The sequence below is a fragment of the Ambystoma mexicanum genome, chromosome 11 (genome assembly GCF_040938575.1).
Source record: "Ambystoma mexicanum isolate Mex_15411 chromosome 11, UKY_AmexF1_1, whole genome shotgun sequence".
NCBI lineage: Eukaryota > Metazoa > Chordata > Amphibia > Caudata > Ambystomatidae > Ambystoma > Ambystoma mexicanum.
The window spans coordinates 975,706,055-975,728,808 of record NC_090934.1 but is presented as its reverse complement, the minus strand read 5'-3'; the positions used below and the strand labels follow the sequence as shown (position 1 = coordinate 975,728,808).

General features: G+C 47.1%; 1 protein-coding gene across 3 annotated transcripts in view; it reads left to right on the top strand.

Moving 5' to 3' along the window:
- SYT12 (synaptotagmin 12) overlaps positions 1-22,754 on the top strand; it is a 1,146,553-nt gene that overhangs the window by 637,943 nt on the left and 485,856 nt on the right. For all 3 annotated transcript variants that reach the window (XM_069624132.1, XM_069624130.1, XM_069624131.1), the window contains one exon: positions 18,886-19,079. In XM_069624132.1, the coding sequence (XP_069480233.1) occupies positions 18,886-19,079 (194 nt within the window). The remainder of the gene's footprint in view (positions 1-18,885; positions 19,080-22,754) is intronic.

The window sequence follows — 22,754 nt, the reverse complement described above, 5'->3', positions numbered from 1 at the left end:
TTTCCCCTATTACATTCCCTTTTTCTCTTGTGGCGCTTTGAAACACCTGTTGTATAAGCGCCTTACAAATAACAAATAAATAAATAACTACAGGCATGGTGTAGCGACTTTAAGCTGTGGAGTGCAGCAGCAACCACTGCCTGGTGCAGAGCCCTGAGCTACGGTTCTCCTGGAACCCACTGAGAATGTTGCAGCATGGAACACGCTCCTGCTTGCAATGTTCAGTTCTCCGGAGATTAAGCTCCCATGAATACTTGGGTACCTCTTCCTTAGACGATTATTTTTATGGGGTCACATTGGAGAGTGTCATGCGCATTGGCACAATGGCACTCGGTGGTTGGATTGACTTTACCCCTGCTGGTCTCCACCAAGTGATGGCACAGTGCTGAAGCACACCACCCCTTGCCAGATTATTGCGCGAGGAACATGCGGGGAGCCTTATTTTCTTTATGTAGTTCATTTCTTTCTTTGTTTTAACACGAAGCTGTGTCCTTTGTTTGCTACACCGTTTGGTGGCGTTAGTTATAGTGGCAATACGATTCCATGTATGGGACAGGAAATGAGAGTGCATATTTACGAATCCACGTCAAACGCATTAACCACTGAGCGACCAAATACATGCAGGTTTGCAGATGGTTCCTTAACCCGCTGAGTTAGAGGCAATGACCCGCAGGTTACATGGAGGTCTCCAGAGCTACTGCCTTCCTTCACTGACATAAGGTAATGGGATGGGAGGACCCTGTGACCTGTATGCGTGTTTCAGTGTCTTCTACTTGTCCCCTGTGCCATGAAGCTATGAACCTGCCTAACTCGCCCACAGCTGGGACACTTTATGAAACAGACTTATGGTGCTCACCCCTCCATCTTGAGGGAACTGACCCCCACGCAGAAACGCACTTGCTCTTTGGTGAAATAGATGTACTTCAAAGTGCCCAGGGGTGGGTCATTTTGAAACTAGATTTAGCGCTACAAAATGAAACCTAAATTAATTCACTTGGGGCTCGTGACCGAGTCGCACTGAGGTGTCCTATTAACCCACTGTTCTAGGTTGCAGCAGAGTTTAAGATGGTATAAGTCCTTCCTGAAAGTCTGTAACAATAAAGCAAATGAAACACAAACTGCGGTGGGCCATTGACTTTCAAAGTTATTGTGATGTGGGGGCGCTCCATACCACGGCTCTAGCACGGTTTGGGGTTTTCTCCTGCCTACAAAATGCTTTAAGTGATGGAACAAAGTCTCATGTGACCGCTCACATTTCACCTCGCACATCTCTAGAAAAGAAATTCAGCACAAAATACAGTGCATGTAAAGAGTGCAAAAAAGGGTGTGCTTTGAGGGAAGATGGGTGGGAATGGGAGGAAAACAATTAGATTTGACTTACAGATGGGTGTTAAATGGGTGGGACACGTAGCCAAACTACACAAATCCATCCTGATATGTCATCTGCATACTTTACAGACCCTCATTCAAAGCCCCTATTTCAATCTCTTATGTTAAAGCTCTTATTTTAATGAAAATAGTTTTGGCTTAAAGATAATGCTTGCAGCGCCACCTAATGGCCAAAACAAAAAAAGGATAAAAATCCATAGGATTCATGGTAATATATGGAGGACAATACACAAGACTTTACAATAGTGTCATGGCTGGTACAGAGTGCAGGAGCAGAGCAGTTCTAGCTGGTAAATCCTGTACGTGGCTATAGAAACACTTATGGAATGCACAGCAGAAATATAATTGTGCCAGACCACCTCGCTATGAACAAGCATTGTCAATGCCACTCATGTCCAGAGTAGACTAGGCCAACAGCCTATACCTAGGAATGCCATAACGACTATTGAAAACACTTCTCCGCATCCAAAACACTGTAGCCAGACTCCTGCTCAAAATACAGCGAGGACAACACATTAACCCAGCGCTAAAACTGCTACAGTGGCTACCAATAAAACAGTGAATAAAGTTCAAAGCAATGTGCATATCACACAGAGCAATCGACGGCCAAGGAGCAGAGTTCCTAAAGGAGAAAAATAACAGTCTACCATCTGACAAGACCTCTCAGATCATTCAACAACATTCGTTTGGACCCAAAACCATACAATAAAGGAACATTTGGAGGATCATCCTTCTCTCACCTAGCAGCAATAACATGGAATCAACTACCAAACATACGCAACACAAAGGATCATCTGTAAGTCAGTAAACTACTCAAAACGTGGCTCTTTGCTCCAGAAACATGAGGACACGACAATGCAGCATAAACCCGACAGGAAACAATCCTAGGGAGGAAACCATGACCCTTAAGTTTATCCTCCCTAATCAGAAAGCAGGGGGGGGGCGCTGTGATGCTGGAAATGCATCGAAGGGACAAGGCCTCCGTATCCTTGTCCTTTACTGCTTTTTACCATATGTTCTGTTGTGTTTTCCGCGCAGGAGTTCACGTGGGACTCCTGGCGGTGCAGCTCTCTTTTGGTTTGGTGAACAGACCCATGGGATACCCTTATGGCACCCATGGGTAGGGGTACAACCCTGTGCCCCTAGAGTATGTTTTTGGGCACCTGTGTGTGACCCACAGAGCAGGGTATGGGCTGGTGGCAGCTCCGTGCTGAAATGACTGGTGTCCTGAGCGTCCTCCATTTTGGGAAGCCCATATCCTGTCATTGGAATCGGTAGATTCCCGATGGAGACAAAATGGCCCCCATGGCCTCTTGCCTTCCATCACCTGTTACCCTGATCTTCCCGAAGTCCCGGGAAGCCCTGCCTCTGTCCCTTCCCCCTGACTGGCTGTTGGGTGGAAGTTCCGTATATGGTAGTGTGGGGAAGTTCTGACCAGACTGGCTGGAGCCTTCTAAACGACCGTATGTTGTGGGTATGCCTGTGGGTGGGACCTGGGTGAATGGAGTGTGTGACGAATATACATTCTATGTTGTCACTCTCTAGTATCTGGTGTTTGACACAATGGTTGAGACAGCCCTGCCCGAAACCGGTATGAATGCAGTTTCGAGTTTTGAATGGCTCGGTACTTGTCCCAATATACATAACTTGTTGTGAGTGTCTGGAGAGAAGTGAATGGCCTGAATACCTGGTGTACCTGATTGGTTGCTTGCCTGCATGAATGCCAGTAGTTGTAATTGGATGCTTGAGTGCTACCCAGCGGAATGAATGGGAGATCAACAGTATATCTGGTGACCTCTCACTGCTAGGAATTGTGTTCAGAAGCTGAAGTCCACTACGACAAGTAACTGGAGTGAAGCGTAACCTTGAGCCCTGCTGAACGAGAAGAATTGCTGTTGGTCTCCTTCATAATCTGAAAGGTGCGGTGCTTCAAGAACTGACCTAGAGAGGACCTGGTAAGGCGCCCTCTTCCTGAGCTACGAGGGACCATCGTGCACAGCTGATCTTTGCCTAACCTCCCTGGTAGACGGACCTACGACAGGCTGCCGACCCGATACGGGGACTGCTGCGGAACTCCAAGGAGAAGCGCCCGGACTGTTGTCCGCCATTGTCGCCTACCGGCGCCGCCGTGCTCCCGTTGCCTAAGAAACTTCCTTGATCCAAGGACGCTCTCGTCCGCATCGTCACCACAGTATCCTGCTAGAGAAGGCCTGACCGTAGACACGCCGAGGAGCATCCACCAGTGGGTTTCCCGCCACCCAAAGACCACAGACGCCGACGACTCGAGGCCCTTCCCGGGCCACAGTTCTTTAACTCTTTGCAGTCCAGAACTATCGACACCAAGGTGCCCCGCACGCCTCTTCCTGGCAGGACGTTTATGCTTCCCCGTCAACGAGCACCGCTAGGAACGTCGCGGCCACCTCACTGTCGTAGCTCGACCTGTTCTCCGTCGGACGTTCAACCCTGACTCCTGCCTGAAAGGGAGGACACTCAAGAAGGGTTGTCGATTTTTCCGACGCGGAACGCTACAACACCAAGGTACTTTGGGGTTGCAGAACTATTGGGAAGTCTAAGGGTGAACAATATATGGACTGGGCTTGTATCTTTCTTCTACAGGTTGCTCAGGTTTGGGGGATCTCCAAACAGAGCTGTGTTTAACGGTAGTTACCAGTATTCTGCCTGTTCAACCATCCTGCTTTCCTTCCTCTCTCTACTGCTGGTTTCCTCTTTATTTTGATCTGTGTGTCATTCTGACCGTGTGCACTTTAATAAGATCGAGTAACGTTAGTGGTACCACTTTAGAACTGTACATATTTACCATTGTTGATTTTCGGAGAACAAAGTGAGTTATCGTGATCGTGTATATGACTATGAATATTAATTATATAAAGACTGTGTTTTAACTGATACAGTGTGTTGACATTCCTTTGTGGGTGCTTGGGGGACTAAACTGTACTTAAGAACCAGCTCGCATCACCTCCCGAGAAGCTAGGCTTTGATTGCTCGACTACGTTACCATAATAGAGAATCTTGGCAGAGGTCTCTGCGCCTCCCCTCTACGATATAGAGAGTGGAAGTGCAGACCCCCCCTCCGGTCTTTACAGGCGCCCCCAACCACCCATGTCCACAGTAATCCAATCTAGGTAGGTAAGATGACCCACATGGGATGGGCAGGGAGGGGCCACAATGCCCTAACCTAACCATCCCCAACCCTTGTTTGGGGGAATAAGACTAGAGTAATACAGAGTAAGACTGCCACTCCTGAACAGGCCGGCCAACTAGGTGGACAAATTACAATTCCAAACACATAGGTTAATCATAGATGTTAAGTGCAGAAACGCAAAGCCAAAGAGGTAAGGAAAAACTGGAAACCCAATTCTCAACTTTCCACATACTCCTCATACAGAAACTCAAGCAACCATCTCTTGGCACAGCAATCCGCACGCATTTCACCACACTGCAACAATAGACTAACAACACATAACCTGGCACAACGGCACATGGGAAGTCGCACAGGACTGAAAACCGCACTTAAGCTCAGCGAACGGTGCAAACTGAACTGAAGCTGCCGCTGCCAACAAGACATGACAACTCTCACTTTCCTATTCCCACTACACTCTAGTAACCCCAAACCCTGCAATCCTAGTAATTTGCATGGCCATGGCCAGTCAATGGGTGAGCAAATAACCAAACACCTACAAGCTTTGTGTCTCTCCTTATATGCCATTGCTCCAAAGCTGTGTAATGAAATAGCTTCGGTTTATAGGTGGTGCTTAAGCCAAAACTAAAAATGGCAATCTTGCACCATTTAGCACTAGGAATAACACATTTTGAAACACTGTCATGAGCTTTAGTAATGCTAGTTTTAAACACTGAGGCAATGGGGCACAACACATCTCGAGACTCCTGTGCTGGTTCATAAAACAAAAGAAACAAAATATAAAGAATAAAACCCGGATACAGTGATCTGCTCGTTCATGCCCTGAAAAGCTTTGAAAACTGCCCCTGCCTTCGGTACAATGTGCTTTATGTTGTTTAGTTTCTTTATTGTGCTGAGGTCGAAGAATGTTCACAAATGCATAAGTAACATCATTATTTAGTAGTTAAAAGCACACATTCTGCCTCTGCTTTCTCCTTCTGAGGCGTTGGGGCTAAGTGAGTTGGTGGCATAGGTGTGCGGGCTGAGTGAGCTGCACTCTGCCTTCTCCACACGTATTAAATTGCAACCTCTCCCAATCCCTTTTGGAAAATAGAAGACATGCCCTTTGTATCCTGAATCCTGGTTGTAAACGCAGCCCAGGCCATTTGAATCATATGCATCCAGTCCTGACTGTGTTGCCAGCAGGATTGTGGATGCTGCCACTTGTAGTCAGGCCTGCAGAGCCCAGGCCATTCGGATCATATGCAGCCAGTACTCGCTGTTGCCAGCAGGATTGTGGATGCTGCCACTTTTACTTTACATGTTCTCTACAGGGGATGCAGTACTAATATTAGAGCACCTTTATGTGGTCCAAAGAAATGAGGTGCTATGTTGGTGGAAGAAAGGGGGGGGCATATGTTTTCCCTACTTTTTTGTTGTGCGTATTCACCTGTTTTAGGAAGCAAAATAGGCCATTGCATTGCCTATCTATAGGGCTGCTTTAGTTATGTATTTTACCCATTGTTGGACAGGACCTACAAGTTACAGAATGGAACGCTTTCATTTTTGTTTTAAAAAAAAAAAGAAACAAAAACAGGACTGCACTTGAATACTGTGGCCTTTAGGCAACCGTGCACATTGCAATGTGGATAAAGTGAATTTTAATAGTGAAAGAAATAAACTAAATTGTTTTGATTTCATAGTGATATTTTTAACAATCGAGTGGAATTGCCGATTTACCCAGCGGTGCATTTCTCCAATGGATGAATATTTCATAGTTTTATGGTTGACAATCGAGTGGAATTCCCAGTAACCACGCCAAAACTACCAACAACCCTCCAGGCCAGAATCTCTTCAGGTTCACCAAAATATCTATCCCAGAAACAGAAAGAGTTATAGCCTCACTTAAAGCTTACAACTGCAAAGGCGACAACTGCCCTCCCCAGATAATCAAGGATGCTGCTAGGGACCTAGCCCCCTTTATAACCAAACTGATCAACGCATCCTTCTCTTCCAACACCATACCAAGCAACCTCAAAGAATCTTGGGTCCTGCCTCTCCTCAAGAAACAAACCCTAAACCCTGCCATTCCCACCAATTACAGGCCCATCACCACGGTGCCGTTCCTGCTAAAGATAATTGCCAGAGTAGCATACCTGCAAATTCAGCAATATCTTGAAACTCACAAACGGTTAGGCACCCGCCAATAGGGCTTCAGACCGCAGCACGGTACTGAGATAGCCCTAATCGATCTTAAAACCCAGATCAATGAGATTAACGACAAAGGGAACACCGCTTTGTTACTCCTCCTCGACCTCGTCGGCAGCGTTCGACCTGGTGGATCACGCAGTCCTGTGCGAACACCCGGCCTCAGCTGCCCATTTCTTGAAAGAGGCCATAGCCTGGATCCAATCATTCCTGGACAATCGATCCATGAGGGTCTTCTCAACCCTAGCCTCAGCAGACCCCATCAAAATAACTTGCGGGGTACCCCAGGGTTCCTGCGTCTCTCCCACCCTCTACAACATCTTTACCAAGCCCCTATTTGACATGTTGGACAGATTGGGTGTCTCATATACTAATTATGCAGATGACACCCAGATCCTCATACCCCTTTCGGGCAACTTCGACTCAGATACGGCCTTGGTAAACAAAATATATCTCATCATTCAGGCACGGATGGCCACACACGGCTTATGCCTGAATGATGAGAAAACCGAAATCCTGCTCCTCAGATCCAACACTAATCTAAAAAAACTCAGCTCCAACAATAAGACCTTCAACATTGATGGCAACACCATCACAGTGGCCAAAACAGTGAAAACGCTAGGCTTTCACCTTGATGCAACCATGTCACTAAAAAAACAAGTCAACTCTCTAGCATCCTCTACCGCCTACACATGCAAGCTAATCAGGGCAAGTAGAGCCTTCCTCACCCAAGCTAGCTGCATCATTATTGCCAATGCCCTAATACTATCCAGACTTGACTATTGTAATGCCATGTACCTAGGAGCCAACAAATACATTACCAACAAACTACAGACACTACAAAATAACGCTCTCAGAACAGCCCTTAACCTACCCTCCAAGGAACACATTTCCAACAAAAGGAGAGAACACAAATGGCTCAAAATCTCTGACCGCATCTCTCTCAAAACAGCATCATTCACTTTCAAATGCTTAAACAACGCAGCCTCCCCCCCTATCTCGCATCCAGAATAAAGAAAAAACCTCCACCCGCTCCACCAGAACGATTAACTCTTACTTGCCTGCAGGTACCCAACTTCAGTCAAAAGAAAACCAGCGGCAGTAGCTTCCCTGTTTTGGCAGCCCAACATTGTAACGCCCTCGCGCTCAACATCAGGACAGACCAAACCCGCTGCAGCTTCAGGCAAAACTCCCTCACCTGGTTGCGGTCCAATGATCCCCATGACTTACCCTGCCATCTCACCCGCCCATGCCTTTGCTCAAACCTGAATGCTATGCACAGCATTCAATACGTAAATATGGAAGTGCAACGAACTGTCTCTATGTACAGCACTAAATATGTAAGCAATTTATTAACTACAGGTATATATGCACGTTCCACGCAATGTAATGCTATGCCTCTCTTTCATGTGTGCTTTATCCAGCAACTAAGTTTTTATGTAATCCTACCTTCCTGCTCTCTGTTGCGCCCTGTTACCTCTGGGTTGTGCGCGCCATACTAAATAAATAAATAAACAAACAAAACATTTCCGATGCGCCCAGGGATGCAGTTCTTCAGTGGAAGAGCAATTGAAAGCGATCTAATTCCTAAACCCATACACATACACGTGCGTCTGTAGCACTGTTTACTGGCGGCACCATTTTAAGGAGAGAACCCTAGGTTTATCATCCATGTTCTGCTGGACTGCATCTATAATGTGCTACAACTTGCAGCCAGCATCAAACGGATACCGCAGGTCCAGGCTGTCCGTATGTAACTAAGAGCCAAAATAAATCCCAAACAAATGTGGAGGGTCCTTTGATCTCTTGTAAACCAAGCCTTCGTCTAAGGCAAAGTGATGCACATTATTCAAAACAGATTGATCCTGTACTGTTATTTAATACATAGGAGGATTTTCTGTTAGCGCCAAGTTCTGTAGCTGCGGGAATGAAGTCTGTTGGCACGTGCGCGCGTGCCTGTGTCCTGGCAGCACGAACAGAAGGCCCGTGGAAAGCAATTGGGTGTAAATAGAAGCTTGATCGCTTCATCGTTAGGAACTTGACCTCCCGAGTTAGCCTTGTGCGCATTGGATGCATACATGCTCGTGATTGGTGTCTCCACGCGAATAGAATGGGAACCAAGAGGCAGTATAGAATGGCATATTGCCATGGTCTCGGTCATGTGTGGCCTAGGGCAGGCAGCTCCGTTTAACACTGCTCTATTTCAAGCGTCCATTGCACTGTTATTACACCTCATTATCGATGTAGTGTTTTATCCGTGCAATGGTGCACGATAAGTAGCCATACAAATGGAACAGTACTGGCACGTGTTTTGCCTTCCTGGACTTTTTTTTCAAATTGTTTTTGTTAAGCTTTAGTATATATATTCGTTTTAATATAACGCACAAAACTGCAATCCTGCCCCTCCCGGGTCCAAACTGCAGTTCCAAGTTCGAAATAACACTCGTCTTGCCCTATGATATGCCTAATGTTCGCAGTTTGACTTTTTTTTAAGGCTGTTTGATTTAGTTACATAGATGCATTCAATGTTTCTGTATCCTCACCCTTACCTTGTAAGCATCCCTTGACATCACAAACTGAAGATCCGGCCGACATATTCATTTTCCCAATTACCCATGACGGTCTTGTACTAACATGAAAAAGATTCTGCTATCGATTTGGAAAATTCTTCAAGATAATGCTTAAAATGCAAAGTTTGCAAAGAACCACCCTTGTTGGCTCATAAATGAACACCACGCCCGCATTGCATTGTTAATTCACCAAGCATAGAAACGAGACAAAGCGGCAGGGAGGACTCCCTGGCTCCACCTCTCGCATGCGAATAACATTTTAAAAGGGGCCAGTGTCCCATCCAAGAAGTGGAAAAAGAATTCAAATAAAAAATAGGCAACATGTTTGTAACTTCCATGGGTTTTCCCCCCAGTGCCAAGGCCTTTTTGGTGATTTCAGTGTTTCACCATGCAAAGCCTTCTAACATGTTCTCCTTCATTAAGTCAATGTGCTGTTTATTCCAGTCACTGTCCCTGCAGATTACCCTTTTTGAGTGAAGCAATATTGCCTATTACGGTTTTAAGAAACTGTCATGCCTGAATCATGAAAGTAATTTATTTGACAAAAGAAATGTTCTTGTGGTTTGAAAGGCTGAGATATTCAAAGACACCAAGGATAAGCAGTTCCACCTTGCATAAGGACCCTAGTCTGACCAGGGTTGGACTGGGAACCACAAGAGGCCCTGGAAATAATGTTCAAAGTGCCTCCATTTTACACAATTTCAGCAATCCCAATGCTTTTCCTATGGGATAATTTAGATATACAACACGAAAGAGGCCCAGGTTGCAGAGGCTTAACAGGAAATCTCCAGAGCTCACTATAGGCCAGCCCACCCCTGAATCTGATAGCCTGTCCCACCCATCCCTTGTTCTCCACCTGCTGCCAGTCAAGTAACGGCCATTTGGAGTCATTGGGCTTGGAAGAGTGGTAGCATCTTCATCCCTTTGGTCAAGACAATGGTCTCCTTGTTTGTCAGTTGCAACTGTAATGGTGCCAGGATTCCCCCATCATTGATTAAGACTCCAAGCTTGTATTGAATTGTGCCAACCGCCTCTAGGTCTCAGGATGGCAATGCACACATCACAGTGTCTTTTGCAGACTGCCACAGCCTCTGCAAGTACTGGGGTGGTGAGCATCCTATCTGGCGAGTTTCTCTTGGCCTTGACAGCTACTTCCCATTCCTTCCAATGTGTTTCCGAACTGCTCCTTGTTACCCAAAACCATCAGGCGTTCTTCTCATCCCCTCATGGCTTTCAGCCCTCTTTCTCTTCCTTGTCGTTCTCTCCTTTAGAAACCTTGATTCTCTTCAGAGGTTTAATTTCTGTCGGGTTCTCACTCGCTCTTGTTTCCCTTGCTCCCCCTCATTCTTCTTAAGGGCCTCCACATCTACATCCTTGCATTTTATGCTTAGTTTTGAATCCACCCCCTCCTCTTTCTGCTCCACTGACTCTGCGGCAAGCACCTTTGCTCTGTTTTTCTTTGTTCTCTCTTCCTCCTTCCATGCCAACACCTATTTCCCAACTTCCTCCACTCTTGTTAGTCTTTTCTCACTCTTCTTTGCTTCGCTGCTTCAGTACCTCCTTCCTCCTAATGCTCGCCTTCTTTCATACCTCCTTTTCGCTTTATCCACTACTCTTGGTCTCACTCTTCTTTTACCCTCCTCCTCTTTCTCTGCTACTATCCCCAGATCTTTGCAATCTTCTTGCATCCAGTCTCCTCTTCCTTCTCTCATTCTACTGTTCCACCACCCCAGCTTTTTCTCCCTTCCTGCTCACCCTCCTCCTCTTTCCATTAACACCTTATCACCACCTCCTTCCATGTTTTTTTCCAGCCACTATCACCTACACTCATTATGGAACTCTTTTATATTGTACCTATGTGGTTCCTCCCGCAGGGCACACAGGTGCTGAAGTGTTCTCCAGTGTTCACCTGAATGGGCTGGACAGAGGCATTGGCTCTCCAGATTAAGATTGGTCCTCTCAGCTGCTCCTTGTTGTCCCCCCAACACCTGTGCACAGAGGTGGGGTTAGGAGGTTGAATAATCCCTAATAAGAGCAGTCTGCCATCAGATTTTGGCTGTTGCTACCTCCACCGGACCTTCTAGCATCTCTTGTTACTTTGTAAGCATGTTTTCTTCAACGCCTCGGTGTGCCCCTTTTCCATGCTTACAGTTAAGCATTTTGTAATGGCTGATTTACTGTTGACCCATGCATATTTTAAATGCTTTGATGTCCTGGGCTTCCTCCCACATGGTGGGCCCTGGTGCCATTATATGCCAGTTCCGGTCTCGCTGCCACAGGTCTTGTAGGCAGCCCCATGCGTGAAGTGCTTAAAGTGCATTTGTTCTCATCCGGGGTCATCGGGTGTGTTTTCTGGTAGAGTGGGTGGATGACTCTACTTTTATCAGATTCTGTCCCTGGCAAGATGGAAGTTACTTTTTATCAGTGTTAGACGATTCCGTGCAGGCAGATCTCTGGGTCCCTTACTCCCCTGCAGGGCCCTGTCCTACCCTGTCTCTGGCTCTCCTGGGGCTTAGTGGTAGGGTGATTTCCTTAAGGTTGGTGATGGACTAAGGAGCCTGGGGTTGTTGTCAGTGTTCCTCTGTTGGGACCTATATCATAGAGTGGGTGGTGCACTCATGTGAATATTTGTTACCGTCCAGCTTTTATAAAAATAACAGTGAGGATTTGTAAAAGTATAGGAGAACACGGATCACGGCAGGGAGCATTACCATATCTACACAACTAAGAACAAATGGTGAGCCAATTTGAGGGTGTAAAAAAGTGGAACATACACCAGGGACAAAACAAATTACATTATAAGCATAACTGGAGGCAGTGGTGGGGTTGGGTGGGGAGGATGGGAGAGAGAGAGAGCAGGGATCTCCTTCTTGTGCAAATAAGTTTAGTTTAAGCTGAGCTTTGAAGAGATCCACAGTTGAGCAGGCTTTCATTGTTATGGGCAATGGGTTCCAGTGCAGCGGGGCGAGTAGGAAGGAGGAGCAGAAGCAGCAGGAGGCACAGGGATGGTATTGGATGCTGAGGTTAAGTTCAGAGAAGGATTGGAGGGAACGTGGTGAGTAAGATGAGCTACAATCAGACAGGTACTTAAGAGCAAGACCATTCCTAGCTTTGTAGATCAGTAGAAGGAACTTGAAAAGAAAGTGGTTGTGCATGGAGAGCTGCCCAGCATGCTGTCGGTAGGTAGAAGTGGGTAGAATCTGGGTAGGTTATAGAGAGTGCAGGTAGCAAAGTTGAGGGATTTCTAGAGGGATTAAGGTGGAGTACAGAAGAAGGGCAATGAGCAGGCTTGCGCAGTAGTCCAGTTGGCTAAGCACAAGAGTGAAGATTAGAGTTTTAGTGGAGTGGTAAGAAAAGGGGGCAGATTTTCTGAATGTTGAGAAGGTTAATATGAGCAGAATAGACAGTGGCTGTGGTGAATTGTTGCTGTCGTAGGTCACTATCAAAGATTGCAACCCTTCGGTGAGGGAGCAAGAAGGTCAGATGGCAAGGAGAAAAGAGATTAGAGGGTAGGGATGGCATTGAAAGCCAAGGGAAAGATGACTTCTGTTTTTGAAGAGTTTTGTATGAGGCCGCGGAGAGCCATCCTGTGAAGAATTGCAGTGAGACAGATAGCAATCCATTCTGAGAAGGCTGGGGGTGAAGGAGGGAAATTAGAACAATATTTGAGTGCCATCCGCAAAAAGGAGATACTGAAAACCAAAAGAGGAGTCTTCCTACTGCAGAGGAATAGAGAAGGAATAGCACAGGTCCAAGGACTGATCCTTTGGGGACACCGACAGGGTGAGAGGTGGTGTGAGGGGTTTGAGAGTTCCAAGAGATTTTAAAGGATCGATCTTCCAAGTTGCAGGCAATCCCGACCATAGCAGTTTTGCAAAAGCCAAGCTCCTGGAGAGCATGTAAGAGAGGCGTAGTCAATCATGTTGAACGCGGCAGAAGGATCAGTATAGAAGAGTTTGGAGTGGTGAGCATTGGAGACCTACATGAATGCAGTATTGGGGAATGTATACTACAGAAGTCAGATTGAAGTGGATCTCCAATGCCATTATCCTCAACTTACTTATCTGTCCAAAGATCACCCGCTCAAGGACTTTTGAATAATGGGGAAGGAGAGAAACTTGGCAATAGTTTGCTTGGCTGTTTGGCTCAGCAAAGGGGTTCTCCAATAGGGGGAAAGACTGTTGCAGATTTGAAGAAGGTAGGGAAGACTGCAGCGGGGGGAAGAGGTTAAGGAGACCAGAGTGGCAAGGACAAGTGTTTAAGACTAGGGACCTGATTCACAGAAGCCTTTTATAATGGTGCAATCCCATTGAGAAATGCTCCATGAATCAGGCCCCAAGTCTTTGACCTTTTGGGGGACAATTAGTCTATTGGAGTGCAAGATGTTGTGGAACCTTTAACGATGGGTGCTAATTCAATAGGGAAGGTAGGGGAGAAGTAGAGAGTAGAAGAGGTGTGGGGAGAGATAGTGAACAGAAGGCAGGATGCAGAGGTAGAGAGCAGGGGGCTCAAGAGTGTCATGAAATGTAGAGATTTTAGAGGAAAAGTAGAAAGGGAGGAGGCAATGTAAATTGGTTTGGAAGGTGTGAGCAAAGGTTGGAGAGAAGATAGGTTTGCGGGGTTGAATGCAAAGGAAGGAGATTAGGTTTGTGAAGTAGGATTTGGTAGAGTCCAGTGCACAGTTTAGGGTGGCAAGGGAAGTTATGTAGGCTAGGTATGGGGTAGCTGTCCGTAATTTGTACCAGCATCATAGGTCATGGCACACGTTTGTTTGAGCTGTCTGAATTTCATAGGTGATCCAATGCAGAAGACTGGGACGGGAAGGTGAGAATGTGCAAGCCGGATTGTGTTCATTACATGGAGTGATTAGTGTCTAATGAAGGTCAGAGAAAGCACTTGTGAATCATGGAGGCATGAATAGAGGAAAGAGACTGGACAAAGGTCGCTGCATCATCATGGTAAGGGTGAAGAGTCCTGCCTGACTTTCCTCTTGATCTTTGAAGAGTGGAGATTAAGAGTAGAAGGCGGAGGGACGAGGTGCTATGTAATGTAATTTGTCCTTTGTAAAACACCTTTTCCCATTAGTATAGCCTCAAAGCCCTGTAGGGGAAAACACTCTGGGGACCGAAGTCCAAGGTATGGGAAATTTGGCAGAGGACTTTAGTATGTGTTTGTGTATTTTAGCCAATACGAAGGTAAGTAGGGGTGGCCAAGTCCCTATAGTGAACAATGGGATGATCAGAGGGAGATGGGTCAATGGAGAGGTCATAGGAGGAGAGTGAATTAGAGAGAAAGACGAGGTCAAGAGTTCCCATCAGAGTGGGTAGGCTGGCGAGGAGGGAGTTGAGTAAGTGGTCAGATAGGATGAAGTTAATTTTAATGCAGGTGGCTGCAAAGAGCTAAGCGAGATTAAAGTCCCCCAGCATGACAATGGGAATGCCAGTAGGAAGTGACTGAGGATGGGTCAGATCGTGGAATATAAGTTGGTGGACCAGGGGTTCGATAAAGAGCAAGAACACTGAGAGGAGTACAGTTCACCCCAGACAGGGCCTTGTTTTTACGGAACCCCACACCGACCAACAGGTCGGGAGGGGGGAGAAAAGTGTCAGAGTCAGTGTGGAGAGCTGCTAGGATAGCAGAGTCAAGAGGGGAGATCCAGATTTCTGTGATCGCAAGAAGTGAAAGTTGAGGGTGGTAAGAGTTGAAGCGGTCAATGATGTAGGAAGACTTGTTACAGATGGATTGTGCATTCCAGAGGCCAAGAGAAAGAGTGGTGAAAGAGTGACAGGAGGTGAGAGAAAGGAGCAGGTGTTGTGCGGTAGGTGAGGGGGATGTATGAGGTTAAGATCTTGGAAGCACAGGAGCGACTTATTTGTGATGTGCGGGTGCAGGGGGAAGGAGGGAGGTTGCAGAGTTATGCAGGAGTTGCACCCAGTGCAGGCTGGCGGCTATGAGCGAACAGAAGGAGAAGAGTGAGTAGGAGGAGGAATGGGGTGAGGTCAAGATGCATGATGCAGGGTCTAAGAAATACGTAAGTGAAGACCATGAAGAAAGGGTGCAGCCTGATGGGAGAGAGGGTAGGTGGATGAGTGGAAAGGGAAGGGATGGATGGATGGATGGATGGATGGATGGATGGATGGATTGATGGATGGCTGAGAAGGTGTAATTCTGAGTTGTGCTAGAATGGGGCTATAGGCAGGGGCGTTGCTAGGGGGGGGCTAAGGGGGCTATAGCCCCTGATCTTTTGGTTGAAGCCCCTGTTAGAATCTCAGAAGCTACAGCCAAAAGACTAGCTAGCCCCCAGACCCAACAGTTCCGACATCAGTTTAGCCCCGGGTCTTTTCCAGACCTAGCAACTCCCCTGGCTATAGGTAACCAAAAGACAGTTAAAAGGTGCAAACAGCAATGTTCCTTGGTCCTGTGAAGTAACAGAAGCTCTGTGGTGAATGGCTAGTCAATGGGTGAAAGGACATCTATGCGAGGAAGCGGAAGTTGGGTGAAGAGTGAGCTGAGGGAAGTCCTGGTTTGAGCAGGGGTTGTGGCCCTTTGACCTTTTACACTCCAAAAGGCCCAAACAGGGAGCTGTTCCTGGCTGCTTTTGGCCCTTGGCTGCAGACGCCCGGGCTCGATGCCCAGGGGAGACTCAATGCAGGAGGCAGTGCATCACATATACCTCTGGGAGCCATTCACTGTGCTCCAGGTGGATTCCACACTTGCAGGCAGAGTCTGGGGGTTTTAGGCCCATTACCTGACCATCTCTACACAAGTAATGATGGCTATAAAAGTTGTTTACCCACCCAAATATCTGCAAGGGCTGATAGAAATGAACCCTTAGTTATAGCATCATTATCCTGAGAGACCAAAATGGGTTATTTTTGTTCTGGTAGATAATTAGTGGTATTGCAATTATTAGATATGTTATTGTCTGGATTCATCAGATAATCATGAAAAGGTCGAAATGTGAGCAGATGTCCATCCTATTTTGCATTCGCGATTGAGCATGATTAGCAAGCAGTATGTTCATTCCTAGTGCATGAGCGGGTTACAAGAGGTGTGTGTAAAGCTGATGGTGACGCATCTTTGCAAAGAGCTGCTCAGAAAAGGAGGAGTTTTAAAGGGGCACTGGATGCTGAGTCCTCAGGTTCATCTTCTATTGGTTCCTTTAGCAGTTGGCACACCTTCTCAGCTTTGAAATTGCAGTGGATCACGCACTGTTGGGGAGAAAGAATCTTATGCATTTGGCCTTTCTCAAGGACGAGGCAGCGCAGGAGAATTAATGGTGGAAACAGCAGTCCATTGAGTTGAGCATGAGTTATAGTCCCCCCCCCTGCATTTGTGTCAAGGGGAGATGGTAGGTTTTTTGTTTTGGGCCTCAGCAGACTGTGGAACCGCCTTCCCTGAGATATTAGAGCTCTCGAATCGCTGTACCAATTTTGCAGAGCCCTGAAGACCGAGAGGGGCTTGTTGGGGTGTCTTTCTCTCTGGTTCAAATAGATTTCTTCTTGCACTGTTCCTTGTTGCCTCATCTTGTGTACCAGCTGCGGCTTTATACAGTTGAATCGGTTCTGTGCACCTTCTAAATACTCAAAATCAAATCAAAAAAAGTCACAGCACTGAATCTGCCCTTCTCGATCTTAAAAATCAAATAACAGAAATTATGGACAAAGGCAAACCAGCTCTTCTATTTCTAAACTTGTCTGCTGCATTTGATCTTGTGAACCACAAGATTCTCACTAGACACCTTACCCATGCAGCTCAATTCTACACAGAAGCCTCCTCCTGGATCACTTCCGTCCTGGAAGGCAGAGCCATGAAGGTCTTCTCCAACCAGGTGGGTGCAGCTCTAACAACAATCCACTGTGGGGTCCCCCAGGGCTCTTGTACAGCACCCACTCTGTACAATCTATTCACTAAACTGCACTTTGACAAACTGGACACCCTCAGGATAGCATACACAAACTATTTCGATGACACACAGGTCCTCCTCCCACTCTCTGGTCCCACTCTATGATCAACATGCCAAAGCTCTCCATAAAATATATGCCACCATTCAAGCTTGGATGGCAGCAAACCGGCTATTTCTCAGTGGAGACAAAACTGAGATCCTCTTAGTGAGCATTAAAGAAACTCTAAGCAAACTTGGTAATCAATATAGCTATTTCACTATTTATAATACCGTTATCCCTTTCTTATCAGTCAAGACAATAGGTGTCTATTTAGACTCCACACTCTCCATGTCAAGGCAGGTAAGCTCGATTGCCTCCGCTCTCACTGCCAAATTAATAAATGCAGTAAAACCTTATTTGTCTAAATAGAATTGTCTCTCTATAGCTAGGGCTACCATTGGGGTCAAACTAGATTATTGTAATCAACATTTTGCGTTATAAATAAACTATCATAATGCCCTCCTAACAGACACCTCGGCCAAAATATTTGAATAGACTCCAAGTCATTCAAAATGACGCTCTCAGAGCAGCACTTAAACATTCCCAAAAGAGACCATATCTCACATGCCAGGCATTCAGCCCACTGGCTCCCGGTCAAAGAAAGGATTACTTTCAAGACGCTCACCCTGACTCACAAGTGCCTCGCACTCACAGCCCCGCCCTACCTGTCAGAGAAAATCATCAGAGCCACTTCCTCGCGTCCCAAAAGAGCTTATCACGCAAACCAACTGCTCATCCCCTCAATCAAGAGGGTCAAAGCGGGCGGTATCGGTTTTTCCCCACATCGCCCCCAAACTATGGAATGCCCTACCAAACCCACTCAGAGCTGAGGCCTCTCTTGACCTTCTGGAAAATTCGAATAACCTTGCTCTTCAACTAACTCCCTCCCTCTTACATACCCTCTCCACCCTGCTTCCTTGTAACTGCTGCTCCTTTCTTCCCCCGACTTCCCACCATTTTTGTTTTCATCATGTAACTAAGTATGCCTTCTTGTAACAGCGCCACAAGGCCTTTGGGCTGCTGCGTGCTTTATAAATGTTAATAAAATAGATTAAGCAAAATACACCTGCCGAGAATTGCCATTAAAGGCTCACTCTTATCAAATTCATTGTGCGCCATGAAGAGCGGTTCCACACCGACCTCTAAATCATATTGGGAGCCTGTATGATGGAAAATCGGTACTAGCTAGCCTTTTGGTTGGAACTCTTTGAGCTTCTATCTGGTACTAGAACCAAAAGCCCCGGGGCTATAGCCCTGCTAGCCCCACCCTAGCAATACCTCTGGCCTGAACTCCTATGGCATTGCTTGATGTGCCACAAGTAGCAGTGAGTGTATGCATCACTTCACGCTCTCAGAAGGCATATCTTGTCGTAAGTCGAAAATGTCTACAAATGTAGAGCGCAATAGCTGGTAACGCAGATTTTTAACAGTTGTGTATTTCACTATAACAAGTGCAGTCAGTGTACATGCAAGTCTGTGAGACCCACAACCAGACGGCGAGGTTTGACTTTTCCCTGCACCCAACATGAACTGAACATCAATGAGTGTGTAATGCATATCATTAAGTGCTGTTGCTATTTTGTACTTGTTGCCGAATTAAAGGTTAACTAGTGATGTATATCATTTCTTCCAGTCATTAAGCGTCCACCCGGCTGGGAAATAGGCCTCTACATCACGGGAGCCTTGACTCTTCTTGGAATAGCTGGGATAAACCTATGGAAACTGTGGAAATCAGGGAGTCATCCCGCTCCATCGCCCTTTCCCAACTACGATTACCGCTATCTGGAGCAGAAATATGGATGCTCGTATTCAGAGGTGAAACAGAAGGTAAGGGGCTATCTTTTTAGGCTCCTGGGTAAATGAATGTGTTGTGGTTTTGCTGCGGAGCTCGTTGCCTCTTGTAGAAAGTGTGTGTTTCGAGGTCTAGTCATCGCAGGCGCCAATCTTTCACAGTTCATTGTAAATGTAAGAATGAGCGGCTGTGCTGTGCGTGCCTTGCTTCACAGTGGCGTGTCCAGTGGAAGGGCCATGCTGCTTGTGGTTCTACCACATTTTCTTTGGCGTCCGGGCCTACGCCGAACGAGTCTAAGAATTCTAATTTGGCTTTGTGAAAATACTTCGTATTTGTTACTTTTTTGCTATCAACACTAACTACATTTTGTAACAACACAACAAATAACTTACTTTGAATCCGTCCGTTTCTTGTTTAATTGTTGTGCAGCAAATTGCAATCAACGAGAACAATACACCCGGGCCCACCCGGATGGGAGGCCCGGGGCCGTAAGCTGGGAGGTGGGCGATTTGTGCGAAGTCCGGTGGGGCAGCGCCTTTTTGGCGCTGCCCCACTTAGCATGCACATGGTGGGGGTCGGGCTGCTGGGTCCCTTAACAATGGGAACCCAGACAGCGCATCTTCCGCACAGGAGGGTGAGGTGAGAGGGGCAGGTGACAACCGGTAGTCGCTGCCCCCTGTCACCTTGCCCTCCATACTTTAAAGGCCCCCCTTCCCATCCTGTCGGATGCAGAGCGGGGGCCTTTTGAAGTTCAAAGAAAGGGCCGCCTTGCCCCCAGGCCGAATTTTGCCTTTATCTGGCGGGGGCAAGGTGGCCCTTCTCATGCTTCCTCCCCGTCAGCCACGAACAGCAGCAGGACGGCTGCAGGTCTCTTTCAAGGCCAAGAAGAATTTGTGGGTTTCCTTGCTGTTTTTCGTCCATCTATCTTCGCCGGAACACTGCTGTACGTCAGCTACCCCAGCCCCGTGGACATCAACGCTGCTTGGAAAACAAACAAGCAGTCGGAAGCCAACGGACGGTCAAGGAAACTAAGATCACCAGCGGGAGGAACAAAACTGTACTCGTAATCGCATTCAGGAGTAGAAGAGCATTTTTATCTGCAAATGCTATGATGCACAGCAGGTCTTTTCGTGTTCTCCAAGGCGCGATCTCCGGTCACGAAAAGCATTAGACTGGCGACCTTTTTAACCTTTCTCAGAGTCACTGGGAAGGACGGATTAAATTCCAGTCCCCTCTGACACAGCTGCAAATGCAACAGCTGCTCTGGGGATACTGCGGCGAGGCTGCATAAACATAAGGAAGCAAGCAGCCGTGCCTGAAGGGGTAAGGGCTAAAGAACCCCAATCTTGGAAGCAGGTCGACACAGAGCCACCTCGAAGGAGGTAAAAGTCAAACAGCACGAGGAAAGCTTTGTACACATAATACTGAAGTATTCCGCATTAGCACATCAGCGCATTGCGGAAGGGAGATCGGCAGAAAGTGTGCTCTTTACATCCCGGGGGAGCCGAATGCTGTGATAAGAACAAGCCGAACTGGGGAAAAGAAAAGGCTTTACATTTATACCTGTACCCAGGCCAAGCCACCACCGAGCGGGGCGACTGTGGTGTTGACAGGCCATCTCCTTTTCAAAACACAGCACCGGCAAGCATCTAGAGAGGACGCAGACAGCGCTTTACTCTGCTAAAAGCGCTAAACAAATTTTGGAAGCAGGAGGACACGGAGCAATAATTGGAACTTATAACTGGTGCACCAAAGAAGAAGGAAGGCGCCCCACATCATAGGCTAGTGCTATACCCTTGGCAGCATTCATAAATCGGCACACAGAGGCCAAAAGAGGAAAGTGATGGCCAAAGCTTTATCCCTAAAAGAAACACTACTCCTGGAATGGGCCAAAGCAGCGGAAGCCGTCCATGGCATGGACGTGGTGCAGGAAAGAATGGCAGAGCTTGCATCCACCAGCCTCAATGATGATGACGCAGAGGCAATAGAAGATGAGGTCGATGGCGATGAGGAGCCAGCAGAAAGGGAGCAGCCAGCTAGGAAGAAGCAGCGCCTTGACGTCCGCTGCATGCCCGCCTCTTCAGACACCCACCCAGGCAGCAAAAGAAAAGCAAAATCAGGTACTGTGAAAAGCAATGATTTGGGGCCTATGCTTGAACAATTTTTAAAATGGCATAAGGGTGCGGGTGCTGGGAAAAAGAAGAGGCACAGGGATGACTCGAGCAGCTCCAGCAGCGAGAGTGACAACACAGACACAGAGTCGGATGACCAGGGCCACCTTAAAGCATGGGTTGGGCCTAGCAATGATGTACTGTCTCCAATCCCACATATGACTAAATATGGGAGGCGCACTGCCGGCAAAAGTGTAAATAGAAGCCTAAAAAAGACCATTGCATGGCACATTGAGCGGAAAATTAAGAGAAAGATTTGGAAAAAGCAATTTATTGACATTTTTTGCCTATTGGAATATGAAGAATTAGGTTTTGGCATTTCAAAAAGGGATAAGAAAGAGGGAGAAAAAGAGAGAGCAAAGAGGCCCACACTGGAGACGAATATTCAGAATTGGGAGGCCTCTTTTCAAATCCTATCCACAATAATTCTAGAAAAATTCTCAGAAGAGGGCACTGCACTGATTGCCTACCACCACAGAATTTTGGCGATTCATAATACCTTTGGGGGGGGGGGGGGAGTCTTGGCTGAAGTATGATAGAGAGTTCAGGAAGGAGATGCAGAGATTCCCTGACCTGGGCTGGGAGGAGGAAGACCCTAAATTGTATCTTTTTCATGTATTAAAAGAAAACTCAGCTAGGAGCGCCCAAAGCAGCAAGGACCATGAGCATCAGTATAATAGAAGGGGTAGAAAGAGGCAACATAACCAGCGCAGGCCTCAACAAGACAGTATAAATACTAACAAAAACAAACCCCCCTTTCGAAGACCGCCCCCAGGGGGGCAAAAAACAGGGCATAATCAGGGGCAGTCTGGCAACCGCAGCAATGGGGGGGCCAAAGGAAGCACACCGGGGGCCTGCTGGTACTTCAACAGAGGGTCATGTAACAAGGGCACTGAGCGCAGATACAAGCACCAATGCAGCACATGCAGTGGTGGCCACAGCAGCAACAACTGCACAAAAGCCTCTCCTTCCAGGCCCAGCCCAAAAGTCACTGAGGGCAAAAACATGCACTAGCTATAGAATAGGGGCCTCACCAATAAAAAATTGACCAACTGCTAAAAATGTTAGAGAACTACCCTGACCCAGCAGCTAGAGCATTCTTGGCTCAGGGTTTCAAAGATGGCTTCCAGATCCCATTCAAGGGCCAGGGATCTCCCACCATACCCAAGAACCTACAATCTGCCTCATCCCTAGCTACCATAATAAGTGAAAAAATTGATAAAGAGCTACAACTAGGGAGGATTGAGGGCCCCTTCCAACACCCCCCCTTCACTGAGTTTCTATGCTCGCCCCCCCCACTGGGCATTGTGCCCAAAAAAGAGCCGGGGGAGTTCAGGATGATCCATCATTTATCACACCCACCCGGTAGCTCTTTCAATGACGGCATCCCTGCCACGGAGGCCGCTGTCTCTTACAGCTGCGTGCAAGATGCTGTCGACCTAGTAAAACTGTCGGGTAGACACGCTCTCATGGCAAAAGCGGACATTAAGTCAGCTTTCAGGCTGCTGCCCGTGCACAAGAGCACTTACCAGTGGCTGT